Source organism: Coregonus lavaretus (genome assembly GCF_964263955.1).
Source record: "Coregonus lavaretus genome assembly, contig: HAP1_SCAFFOLD_1976, whole genome shotgun sequence".
NCBI classification, from domain to species: Eukaryota; Metazoa; Chordata; class Actinopteri; order Salmoniformes; family Salmonidae; genus Coregonus; species Coregonus lavaretus.
In genome coordinates, this window is record NW_028156462.1 from 70,583 (window position 1) to 85,513 (window position 14,931).

The 14,931-nt window shown below is 42.3% G+C and overlaps 1 protein-coding gene across 1 annotated transcript in view; it reads right to left on the minus strand.

Annotated features, from left to right (window-relative positions):
• Positions 1-13,141, minus strand: part of LOC311126317 (neurexin-2-like) — a gene marked incomplete at its 3' end in the record, with an annotated part of 66,969 nt that extends 53,828 nt beyond the window's left edge. Inside the window, exon 1 of the mRNA XM_084200326.1 lies at positions 13,124-13,141. Within this exon, the coding sequence (XP_084056452.1) occupies positions 13,124-13,126 (3 nt within the window). The remainder of the gene's footprint in view (positions 1-13,123) is intronic.
• Positions 13,142-14,931: the final 1,790 nt, after the last annotated feature.

Genomic DNA, 14,931 nt, shown 5'->3' on the forward strand with positions numbered 1-14,931 from the left:
TGTCAGTTAACCAAACACCACCAGTGAACCAAACACCATCAGTGAACCAAACACCAAACAGTCAGTGAACCAAACACAATCAGTGAACCAAACACCATCAGTGAACCAAACACCATCAGAGAACCAAACGCCATCAGTGAACCACACACTGGCAGTGAACAACAAACCATCAGCGAACCAAACACCACCAGTGAGCCAAACAACATTAGTGAACCAAACAACATCAGTGAACCAAACACCATCAATGAACCAAACACCATCAATGAACCAAACACCATCAATGAACCAAACACCGTCAGTGAACCAAACACCATCAGTGAACCACACACTGTCAGTTAACAATAAACCATCAGTGAACCACAAACCATTAGTGAACCAAACACCACCAGTCAACCAAACACCACCAGTGAACCAAACACCACCAGTGAACCAAATACCATCAGTGAACCAAACTCCATCAGTGAACCAAATACCATCAGTGAACCAAACTCCATCAGTGAACCACACACTGTCAGTTAACCACAAACCATCAGTGAACCACAAACCATTAGTGAACCAAACACCACCAGTGAACCAAACACCACCAGTGAACCAAACACCATCGTGAACCAAACACCATCAGTGAACCAAACACCATCAGTGAACCAAATACCATCATTTAACCAAACACCATCAGTGAACCACAAACCGTCAGTGAACCAAAAACCATCAGTGAACCAAACACCATCAGTGAACCAAATACCATCAGTGAACCAAACTCCACAGTGAACCAAACACCATCAGTGAATCACAAAACGTCAGTGAACCAAACACCATCAGTGAAACAAACACCAACAGTGAACCACACACTGTCAGTGAACCACAAACCATCAGTGAACCACAAACATCAGTGAACCAAACACCACCAGTGAACCAAACACCACCAGTAAACCAAATACCATCAGTGAACCAAACTCCATCAGTACCATCAGTGAACCAAACAAGATCAGTGAACCATACACCATCAGTGAATCACAAAATGTCTGTGAACCAAACACCATCAGTGAACCAAACACCAAACCGTCAGTAATCCAAACACCATCAGTGAACCAAACACCATCAGTAAACCAAACACCATCAGTGAACCAAACACCATCAGTGAACGAAACACCATCAGTGAACCAAACACCGTCAGTGAACCAAACACCGTCAGTGAACCACACACTGTTAGTGAACCACAAACCATCATTCAACCAAACACCACCAGTCAACCAAACACCACCAGTGAACCAAACACCATCAGTGAACCAAACACCATCAGTGAACCAAACACCATCAATGAACCAAACACCATCAATGAACCAAACACCACCAGTGAACCAAACACCATCAGTGAACCAAACACCATCAGTGAACCACACACAGTCAGTGAACCACAAACCATCAGTGAACCACAAACCACCAGTGAACCAAACATCACCAGTGAACCAAACACCATCAGTGAACCAAACACCATCAGTGAACCAAATACCATCAGTGAACCAAACACCATCAGTGAACGAAACACCATCAGTGAACCAAACACCGTCAGTGAACCACACACTGTCAGTGAACCACAAACCATCATTCAACCAAACACCACCAGTCAACCAAACACCACCAGTGAACCAAACACCATCAGTGAACCAAACACCATCAGTGAACCAAACACCATCAATGAACCAAACACCATCAGTAAACCAAACACCATCAGTGAACCAAACACCATCAGTGAACGAAACACCATCAGTGAACCAAACACCGTCAGTGAACCACACACTGTCAGTGAACCACAAACCATCATTCAACCAAACACCACCAGTCAACCAAACACCACCAGTGAACCAAACACCATCAGTGAACCAAACACCATCAGTGAACCAAACACCATCAATGAACCAAACACCATCAATGAACCAAACACCACCAGTGAACCAAACACCATCAGTGAACCAAACACCATCAGTGAACCACACACAGTCAGTGAACCACAAACCATCAGTGAACCACAAACCACCAGTGAACCAAACATAACCAGTGAACCAAACACCATCAGTGAACCAAACACCATCAGTGAACCAAACACCACCAGTGAACCAAACACCATCAGTGAACCAAACACCATCAGTGAACCAAACACCATCAATGAACCAAACACCATCAATGAACCAAACACCACCAGTGAACCAAACACCATCAGTGAACCAAACACCATCAGTGAACCACACACAGTCAGTGAACCACAAACCATCAGTGAACCACAAACCATCAGTGAACCAAACATCACCAGTGAACCAAACACCATCAGTGAACCAAACACCATCAGTGAACCAAATACCATCAGTGAACCAAACACCATCAGTAAACCAAACACCATCAGTGAACCAAACACCATCAGTGAACGAAACACCATCAGTGAACCAAACACCGTCAGTGAACCACACACTGTCAGTGAACCACAAACCATCATTCAACCAAACACCACCAGTCAACCAAACACCACCAGTGAACCAAACACCATCAGTGAACCAAACACCATCAATGAACCAAACACCATCAGTGAACCAAACACCATCAGTGAACCAAATACCATCATTTAACCAAACACCATCAGTGAACCACAAACCGTCAGTGAACCAAAAACCATCAGTGAACCAAACACCATCAGTGAACCAAATACCATCAGTGAACCAAACTCCACAGTGAACCAAACACCATCAGTGAATCACAAAACGTCAGTGAACCAAACACCATCAGTGAACCAAACACCAACAGTGAACCACACACTGTCAGTGAACCACAAACCATCAGTGAACCACAAACCATCAGTGAACCAAACACCACCAGTGAACCAAACACCACCAGTAAACCAAATACCATCAGTGAACCAAACTCCATCAGTACCATCAGTGAACCAAACAAGATCAGTGAACCATACACCATCAGTGAATCACAAAATGTCTGTGAACCAAACACCATCAGTGAACCAAACACCAAACCGTCAGTAATCCAAACACCATCAGTGAACCAAACACCATCAGTAAACCAAACACCATCAGTGAACCAAACACCATCAGTGAACGAAACACCATCAGTGAACCAAACACCATCAATGAACCAAACACCACCAGTGAACCAAACACCATCAGTGAACCAAACACCATCAGTGAACCACACACAGTCAGTGAACCACAAACCATCAGTGAACCACAAACCATCAGTGAACCAAACATCACCAGTGAACCAAACACCATCAGTGAACCAAACACCATCAGTGAACCAAATACCATCAGTGAACCAAACACCATCAGTAAACCAAACACCATCAGTGAACCAAACACCATCAGTGAACGAAACACCATCAGTGAACCAAACACCGTCAGTGAACCACACACTGTCAGTGAACCACAAACCATCATTCAACCAAACACCACCAGTCAACCAAACACCACCAGTGAACCAAACACCATCAGTGAACCAAACACCATCAATGAACCAAACACCATCAGTGAACCAAACACCATCAGTGAACCAAATACCATCATTTAACCAAACACCATCAGTGAACCACAAACCGTCAGTGAACCAAAAACCATCAGTGAACCAAACACCATCAGTGAACCAAATACCATCAGTGAACCAAACTCCACAGTGAACCAAACACCATCAGTGAATCACAAAACGTCAGTGAACCAAACACCATCAGTGAACCAAACACCAACAGTGAACCACACACTGTCAGTGAACCACAAACCATCAGTGAACCACAAACCATCAGTGAACCAAACACCACCAGTGAACCAAACACCACCAGTAAACCAAATACCATCAGTGAACCAAACTCCATCAGTACCATCAGTGAACCAAACAAGATCAGTGAACCATACACCATCAGTGAATCACAAAATGTCTGTGAACCAAACACCATCAGTGAACCAAACACCAAACCGTCAGTAATCCAAACACCATCAGTGAACCAAACACCATCAGTAAACCAAACACCATCAGTGAACCAAACACCATCAGTGAACGAAACACCATCAGTGAACCAAACACCATCAGTGAACGAAACACCATCAGTGAACCAAACACCGTCAGTGAACCAAACACCGTCAGTGAACCACACACTGTTAGTGAACCACAAACCATCATTCAACCAAACACCACCAGTCAACCAAACACCACCAGTGAACCAAACACCATCAGTGAACCAAACACCATCAGTGAACCAAACACCATCAATGAACCAAACACCATCAATGAACCAAACACCACCAGTGAACCAAACACCATCAGTGAACCAAACACCATCAGTGAACCACACACAGTCAGTGAACCACAAACCATCAGTGAACCACAAACCACCAGTGAACCAAACATCACCAGTGAACCAAACACCATCAGTGAACCAAACACCATCAGTGAACCAAATACCATCAGTGAACCAAACACCATCAGTAAACCAAACACCATCAGTCAACCAAACACCATCAGTGAACGAAACACCATCAGTGAACCAAACACCGTCAGTGAACCACACACTGTCAGTGAACCACAAACCATCATTCAACCAAACACCACCAGTCAACCAAACACCACCAGTGAACCAAACACCATCAGTGAACCAAACACCATCAGTGAACCAAACACCATCAATGAACCAAACACCATCAATGAACCAAACACCACCAGTGAACCAAACACCATCAGTGAACCAAACACCATCAGTGAACCACACACAGTCAGTGAACCACAAACCATCAGTGAACCACAAACCACCAGTGAACCAAACATCACCAGTGAACCAAACACCATCAGTGAACCAAACACCATCAGTGAACCAAACACCATCAATGAACCAAACACCATCAATGAACCAAACACCACCAGTGAACCAAACACCATCAGTGAACCAAACACCATCAGTGAACCACACACAGTCAGTGAACCACAAACCATCAGTGAACCACAAACCACCAGTGAACCAAACATCACCAGTGAACCAAACACCATCAGTGAACCAAACACCATCAGTGAACCAAATACCATCAGTGAACCAAACACCATCAGTAAACCAAACACCATCAGTGAACCAAACACCATCAGTGAACGAAACACCATCAGTGAACCAAACACCGTCAGTGAACCACACACTGTCAGTGAACCACAAACCATCATTCAACCAAACACCACCAGTCAACCAAACACCACCAGTGAACCAAACACCATCAGTGAACCAAACACCATCAGTGAACCAAACACCATCAGTGAACCAAACACCATCAGTGAACCAAATACCATCATTTAACCAAACACCATCAGTGAACCACAAACCGTCAGTGAACCAAAAACCATCAGTGAACCAAACACCATCAGTGAACCAAATACCATCAGTGAACCAAACTCCACAGTGAACCAAACACCATCAGTGAATCACAAAACGTCAGTGAACCAAACACCATCAGTGAACCAAACACCAACAGTGAACCACACACTGTCAGTGAACCACAAACCATCAGTGAACCACAAACCATCAGTGAACCAAACACCACCAGTGAACCAAACACCACCAGTAAACCAAATACCATCAGTGAACCAAACTCCATCAGTACCATCAGTGAACCAAACAAGATCAGTGAACCATACACCATCAGTGAATCACAAAATGTCTGTGAACCAAACACCATCAGTGAACCAAACACCAAACCGTCAGTAATCCAAACACCATCAGTGAACCAAACACCATCAGTAAACCAAACACCATCAGTGAACCAAACACCATCAGTGAACGAAACACCATCAGTGAACCAAACACCGTCAGTGAACCAAACACCGTCAGTGAACCACACACTGTCAGTGAACCACAAACCATCATTCAACCAAACACCACCAGTCAACCAAACACCACCAGTGAACCAAACACCATCAGTGAACCAAACACCATCAGTGAACCAAACACCATCAATGAACCAAACACCATCAATGAACCAAACACCACCAGTGAACCAAACACCATCAGTGAACCAAACACCATCAGTGAACCACACACAGTCAGTGAACCACAAACCATCAGTGAACCACAAACCACCAGTGAACCAAACATCACCAGTGAACCAAACACCATCAGTGAACCAAACACCATCAGTGAACCAAATACCATCAGTGAACCAAACACCATCAGTAAACCAAACACCATCAGTGAACCAAACACCATCAGTGAACGAAACACCATCAGTGAACCAAACACCGTCAGTGAACCACACACTGTCAGTGAACCAACACCGTCAGTGAACCACACACTGTCAGTGAACCACAAACCATTATTCAACCAAACACCACCAGTCAACCAAACACCACCAGTGAACCAAACACCATCAGTGAACCAAACACCATCAGTGAACCAAACACCATCAATGAACCAAACACCATCAATGAACCAAACACCACCAGTGAACCAAACACCATCAGTGAACCAAACACCATCAGTGAACCACACACAGTCAGTGAACCACAAACCATCAGTGAACCACAAACCACCAGTGAACCAAACATCACCAGTGAACCAAACACCATCAGTGAACCAAACACCATCAGTGAACCAAACACCACCAGTGAACCAAACACCATCAGTGAACCAAACACCATCAGTGAACCAAACACCATCAATGAACCAAACACCATCAATGAACCAAACACCACCAGTGAACCAAACACCATCAGTGAACCAAACACCATCAGTGAACCACACACAGTCAGTGAACCACAAACCATCAGTGAACCACAAACCACCAGTGAACCAAACATCACCAGTGAACCAAACACCATCAGTGAACCAAACACCATCAGTGAACCAAATACCATCAGTGAACCAAACACCATCAGTAAACCAAACACCATCAGTGAACCAAACACCATCAGTGAACGAAACACCATCAGTGAACCAAACACCGTCAGTGAACCACACACTGTCAGTGAACCACAAACCATCATTCAACCAAACACCACCAGTCAACCAAACACCACCAGTGAACCAAACACCATCAGTGAACCAAACACCATCAGTGAACCAAACACCATCAATGAACCAAACACCATCAATGAACCAAACACCACCAGTGAACCAAACACCATCAGTGAACCAAACACCATCAGTGAACCACACACAGTCAGTGAACCACAAACCATCAGTGAACCACAAACCACCAGTGAACCAAACATCACCAGTGAACCAAACACCATCAGTGAACCAAACACCATCAGTGAACCAAATACCATCAGTGAACCAAACACCATCAGTGAACCACAAACCGTCAGTGAACCAAACACCATCAGTGAACGAAACACCATCAGTGAACGAAACACCATCAGTGAACCAAACACCATCAGTGAACCAAACACCATCAGTGAACCAAACACCATCAGTGAACCAAACACCATCAGTGAACCACACACTGTCAGTGAACCACAAACCATCAGTGAACTAAACACCACCAGTCAACCAAACACCACCAGTGAACCAAACACCATCAGTGACCCAAACACCATCAGTGAACCAAACACCATCATTGAACCAAACACCATCAATGAACCAAACACTATCAATGAACCAAACACCACCAGTGAACCAAACACCATCAGTGAACCAAACACCATCAGTGAACCAAACACCATCAGTGAACCAAACACCATCAGTGAATCAAATAACATCAGTGAACCAAACACCATCAGTAAATAATAACAATATGCCATTTAGCAGACGCTTTTATCCAAAGCGACTTACAGTCATGTGCGCATACATTTTTATGTATGGGTGGTCCCGGGGATCGAACCCACTACCCTGGCGTTACAAGCGCCATGCTCTACCAATTGAGCTACAGAGGACCACATCAGTGAACCAAACACCATCAGTGAACCATCAGTGAACCAAACACCATCAGTGAACCATCAGTGAACCAAACACCATGCGATTCTGTGCTAGTAAGCCAAGAGGTAAATCGACACTGTGGATTCCTAGCTTAGTCTATTCCAACTCAGGATATTGCATTTACAGCCCAGGTGTTTGGTTGGCTACGGGTGACCAGTGGAGACAGAGTGCAGTTCAGCGTTGTGCTCTAACAGCAGGACCTGTGGTGTGCTTGGCTGAGCATGTCACTGGCTCATTGACCATGATGGGCTCTGTGACACTGAGTTACCGTCAGAGAGTTCTCTACTGGATACTCTCTCATCATGTTAGCATCAGGGGCCTGCCTGCCTGGACGAGGGCCTGTGTCCTTTGAACTACAGTACACACACACACACACACACACACACACACACACACACACACACACACACACACACACACACACACACACACACACACACAGTGTCAGAGTGCAAACCAGGTGAAGCACCCTCAGTGGCTTCTCTACTACCTACATTGATTTAGTCTGGCATAGCTCCAATCCTGGAAATGTAAGAGGGGGACTGCATACTTGCATAGGAAAGTGCGTCAGTCAAGCCTTGCAGGCGGTCTTTGATAGTAGGACTGGGGCGGCTGTATCAAAGTATGGGTCTACTGACAGCTTAGTCAGTGTACTCCCAGTATGGAAGGTGTTGGAACAACAGACAGTGTATAAACCACATGTTCCTGGAAACACATGCAAACCACGTATCAAAGGGATAGCGACCTGTGAACCCATGCACACCACGTATCAAAGGGATAGCGACCTGTGAACCCATGCACACCACGTATCAAAGGGATAGCGACCTGTGAACCCATGCACACCACGTATCAAAGGGATAGCGACCTGTGAACCCATGCACACCACGTATCAAAGGGATAGCGACCTGTGAACCCATGCACACCACGTATCAAAGGGATAGCGACCTGTGAACCCATGCACACCATGTATCAAAGGGATAGCGACCTGTGAACCACTCATGCCTAAAGTAAGTAATGATGGAACTACTGTAGTCACTACTGTAACTCGTCCGTTACACACTGTTTGGAGGTGGTGCTACCCATTCAAGTTTCTAACTACTTCTAATAGTTCCTTCATTGTGGACAACATTGTAAATGTGTTTTTGGCTTAGCAATCATGCACAGAAATTGACAATCTTACCTTGACAGTAAATCACTTACCTGATTGAAGTGCAGGTCTTCAAGTTGATAATTTCTTACTACTTACCTTCAACATAGTTTTTAACTGCTAGAGGCAAACATCATCATGTCCACATTGACAATTTTCAACCAACGTTAGTTATCAGCATTAAATCAACATTTCACATACAGTATTAGAGGCAGAGCAAATTAATTGCTTCTCAAAGAGATTATCCAAAGATAATGATTTTCATTGGTCCGTGAACGCAAACAACAGGCCACACATGCAACGATGACACCCTTTGACGCCTCGCCCTAAGACAGGTTGAAGTAGGGCTATGAAGGTCTGAGCAGAGAGAGGGGGTCTGTTCAGCGAGAAATCCTCCTACAGGTGACAGGCAGCTGGACTGGACAACTAGCAGTGACTGAATTTATTGTGAAAGATCCTAATCCTGAAGTCTTCAGCCATCAATATGGAGCCTTTCGCTCTGAGGGCTAATCCAGGAGAGGGGGGGGGGGGGGGGGGGGGGTGCAAAAGGAGCTCAAGGGGTCACAGGAGGGACAGGGGGAACTCTTTTGAGATAATTCACAAGTGTTAAAGGATGAAGAGAGGGAGCTTTTGTTGTGTGTTGGGCAGTTAAGGAGTTGGAGGGTGAACGGTTAGTACTTTAGTAAGTAGGGGAGAGTCAGACACAAAAATGGTTGTTAGTACAGTTATAACATACAGGTTTGATTCAAACAGTAGTATTAGTAACAGATTGTTTTAGTAAATTTAGTAGTAGTAGTAGGAGTAGTAGTATCAAACCAATTAGGAGGCGTCTTTAATGTCCTCTGCAATTTGATTTGTCCAACCAGATCAGAAGAAACTAAATGATTCCATCCAAGCTAATTAGGAGGACATGAGCCATGCACTGAATGACAGGATGCCAAAATGGAAAGTTAAAGGATCAGTCCTTCGGACCAAAAAAAAACACATGAACCAACAGAGGCAACAATCAAACAAAAACCCAAACACAATCACTTTGAGAGGAGGCGGCAATGGGAAAAGGAAAACCCAAACTGCAGAGGGCAACACTACTACACCAGACGAATGGGAAAGTAAAAGGTTATGAGGTTTTAAGGGTGATATTAGGTCAAGAACGCCAAAGGAAAGAATACCCATCTAGACACGTGTGCAGACTGGCACGGGCTGGGCTAGAGCAGCAAAGACACCCTTGTTGGGTAGGATGCAGATGTCTATGATGCTAGCCAAATAAACAACATGCAAACAGGGTGCATGATCCAAACCAAAAGGAATGGCACTGTACGATGAGGGACCAAACCAAAAGGAATGGCACTGTACGATGAGGGACCAAATCGATGTGACAACCACAAATGTATGTATTCAATGGAAAATGGAGAGGGAATTAAAGAACTGGAAAATCTAAGTGAGGGAATAGGAATTCCACTGTCAACGGTGAATAGAGGGGTGAATGTAACATTCAAATTGTTCGATCTAGGAGCTTTATGAAATTCCTTTATTATACCTCTTAATCGCCATCTATTTCTGTGCATGTGCTAATAACTAGCAGGTGCCAGTAGCTTATGAACAACCCCTCCATGTTCCTTTAATTACTCTTACAGGTATAAACACCCATTACCACTAAGTGACTTTGAACACACGCCTACAGTGTAGTCTGATTGATTGAGTCATTTACAGTAGTTATGAAACCCATAACCGGCTAGAATAACAATGATCTCAGGCTGGTCTTTTGTTCTGCTATACAGTAGGCTCTCCTGTCCCATACAGTTTGCTTCCACTCCCACTCAGGTGTAGTTGTGATGTTTGGCTCACAAAGCCCACTTCCTTTAGGCATCCCTCCTCTAGTCACCTAGAAAATGAAAAGCCATTCCCACACTTATTTGTTCATTTTTTCTTATTTTTGTCCTAGCAAGGTAAGGAGTGAGGTCGTATTATTCGTTTTAGTAAGTTATATAAAATAAAAATGTATCAAAAGAAAACCCTAAATAAAAGAGGGTTGCTAGAGAGTTACGTGGCCACACGGATACTATTATAATGATTGATATATGTATGTATATATAATAGCCATGATATATGCATATACATATATGCTTTAATGTAATTGGTTTATCAAAAAACAACAACCAAAAGATAAGGGGGTCAACTCTTACATGCAGGGGGTGAGGCCAGTAAACTGAGAGGTAACAGAGTTAGTGTTAGTGATGGAGACAGTAGATCGGACACAGTCGAGACATTCCAAGAGATGTCCCTACATGCCATGTATAAGTTTGGTGGGGAGAGCAGAACCCACTTTTTATTTGGGGGGGGGGGGGGGGGGGGGGGGGGTGGAACCAAATCCAGTGACAGGAAGTAAGAAACTAAGCAACAACGGCTACCCGGAAAGCTCAAACAGAACAGAATCCCTTTCTTTTTCTGTTCCACTATAGATGCCTGTTGCCTGCATGTGTTAATACAAGAAGATCCATGAAATCAGCAGTTTACTGTCCTTAATTCTAATTTATACATCAAAGAAAGGTATGTACTGTAAATTTGAACATAATTTTACAGCTGTTTTTTTGTGGGGTTACAAACAACTAGGGCCTAGTGTTAATTGAGTCATTTCCACTAGCGCATGGCAATGCTGTAATTCAACATGTAAAGCAATGAACATCCTTCTGGGGCTATTTTTGAAGGAATTGCCATGGATTACCATAACTTCTTCTAACAAAACATCCACATCAGTATTCTTACGCCAACCAGCCTCTTCCCCTCTCCTTTCTTATTTAGTCTATTCTATTCCTTTCTAAGAAATAAATCACTTTCCCCATTTCCTTTAGCAAACCAGCAGTAACACTTTCCTGACTTGTCCTGTTGTCCTGACTCTTGAAAGCCTGGCTATACACAAGAAAACCTTAGTGGCGGACAAGGGGACAGTATTTACCATTCAGACACAATGGCATTGAATTAAGTGTGGGTGTTGAGTCCAGGTATGGGCTCAGAGCTGATCCAGCCCAGTCCTAAATCACACTGTAGGTCTCTAATGGGATCGAGCCCTCATTTGAGGCCCTTCTTTACGGCCTTGTTTCTGCCACCTAATCAGGAGGTTTCAATACGGACCTGAACTCTATTAATGTTTGAATAGGAACCACAGGCCTTGGCACACACAGCCTCACCTGTGGCAAACTATCAAAATTGTAGTCTTTATGCAGCTGCAGTTTATTTCTTACCCTCATAAAATGAGGACAGAATCAATGCAGTTTTATAAGCTGTACTTCCGGATATATTCATTTGCTGCAGTAAATTCTCGACCGAACCCGTGGACAAATGTTTTTGCATATATTTTTTCGTTGTCAATTCAAAGTCAACTAGGTTAGCTTAGATAAATAGCATACTGTTTATGTAGACTAACAAATGTTTAAACTTTCTAACATTAAAGATATAGAGTATCTAGCATCAGACATAGTAGAATATTATCCAAATAGCCTGAGTTCTTACTACCTGTCACTGGGGTTGTAAAAGTAGGGGTATTTCTCTGTCAATGGAGTCCGCTGTGTACGTCCACTTCAAGGACGCTTGTTGAAAGAAAACAAATAGGGGAGAAAACGGAAAAGTAATTTTTTAGGATAGGTTTTGTCGTAGTCAATTCAGAAGTTGCTATCTTTCTTGGAAAATTATTCTTTATTTCTTCATACGGATAGTGTTTGAGAAAAGAAAAGGGGGAAATCGAAGTAACAAAACAATTCTAAATTGTCGTTACATTTATAATTTTAGGACAGACCTCTTTCAGTGGATAGGTTCTATTTTTGTAGGAAGGGAGGGGTATTGGATGGTAAAAAGCGGAAAAGGACATAGAAGTAAAATAAAGACAAATAGAGAGGTGATTGTTTTCAGCTACCTTGGAATCGATGGAAGTTTGTATTTTCAGTAAGAGCAAACGGAATAGAACGAAGTAACGGAAACCCAGGGCAAACCAAAGTAAAGACAATTAGAATGATATCTACCATATAATGCAGTTTGTTTACCATAGCGTGTCCAATGCCTGCGTGCTTCAGGAGAAAACAGGGGGAGGAGAAAGCAAAAAAAAAGAATGACAAACCTTAAACTCAAAGTTTAAAACTTCAAAACATGTTTTTTGTATATATATTTTTTTTGATTTCGCCTTTTTTTATTACAATTAAAAAAACAGGTTAATTTAAGAGTAGGCGATAATCAACCAACCAATCAATCCTTGAAATGTCCAAAAATAAATAAAATAGGCTTTATTTTTATTTTTTTCAATATCATACAAATCTTCCAAATAAAGAAATAAAGAAAGTAATTGGAAAAAGTTCATATTTTCGTATTAAAGGGTTTTTCCAAAAATAAAAGAGATAAAACAATATCATTATATTTGTTAGTATGTAAGTACGCAAGTTAAGTAGAAAAAAGAACAGATGACTCACATTCCGTGAATGACACAATGTTAGTTGTACAAATTAAAAGGAAAACCAAATCACAAAATAAAATAATACATTGGAGAATTCTGAAGCTTGTTGTTAGTAAAAAGACAAGAGTTAGCAAATCAATTTTCACATAGAAGGGTAGGGGCAGATTGGGGGCGGGGCTTGTTTTGGAGTGCGGAAGGGAATGAAGGAAAAGCAGTTCAGTATTAGTAGTAACCACTTCTGATAGGCTAGTCTTGAATGTGGGCGTGGCTGGTAGGAGGGACAAGCTCCGTTAGAATCGGTGTTCCACTGCAGAGGGTGTGGCCAATCATATTCCGAATGCTTGACAGGTTATATTTTCCTAAGCAAACTTTCTCTCAAGTTTCTTTTCTCTAGATCTTGTGCAAGAGCCAGTTTATGGAGTATGGAGAAGCCAGAAAAAAACATAGCAAAATGTAAATGATCAAAATTACCACAACAGTTAAAATGGCTAAGAGACTAAGGATAGAAGTATTGACAATGCTAATCAGAAAGTTAGGGCTATTCAATTTCAATGGGGTAAGAACAATTAAACAAAAATGACATTTATTGCATATTTGAAGCAGAAAAGAGAGCAAGAGAGTGAGATAAAGAAAGAAATATTTGAAAGAAAGAAAGAAAGAAAGAAAGAAAGAAAGAAAGAAAGAAAGAAAGAAAGAAAGAAAGAAAGAAAGAAAGAAAGAAAGAAAGAAAGAAAGAAAGAAAGAAAGAAAGAAAGAAAGAAAGAAAGAAAGAAAGAAAGAAAGAAAGAAAGAAAGAAAGAAAGAAAGAAAGAAAGAAAGAAAGAAAGAAAGAAAGAAAGGGATTTAAATACATTTTGTTCATTTTGTACATGCAGTATCCTTGAGTCTGCCTCCTCTGAAAGAGAGAGATATTCAGTTATTTAAGTTCACTTCCAAAACAACCAATACCCATATCCTCTGCCCCTAGGGAGAGAAACAAACAAAAAATGGACACTGTTTTAGGAGTCAACTATTTATATGTGCTTGATGGCAAACAGTTGTCTGGCTTTTCCTCACAATTCACTGTGAATAATGACAATGAATATACGCACCCAATTTTGAATTCACAAGTTGTCATGTGATGCCTGTATGAAGCCTGATTTTAACCTTAATTCCCAATTAGTGGAGAAAGTATAGCTTTTAATTAGATGACTTTACCTCTATCACTTGGCATATTCAATCTCACAACTTTGTGTCAGAAAGTATAAAGATAGAGAAATGAAATACAATGCAGTGTGTGTGTGTGTGTGTGTTTATGCTTGCATAGCGTATGAGGAGTCGCCAGAAAACGCTAACACCTGGTTTTCAGGGACAGAGTATTTTTAACCTAACTTCCATTTCCCCTGAAAAACGGTTAGTGGGGAC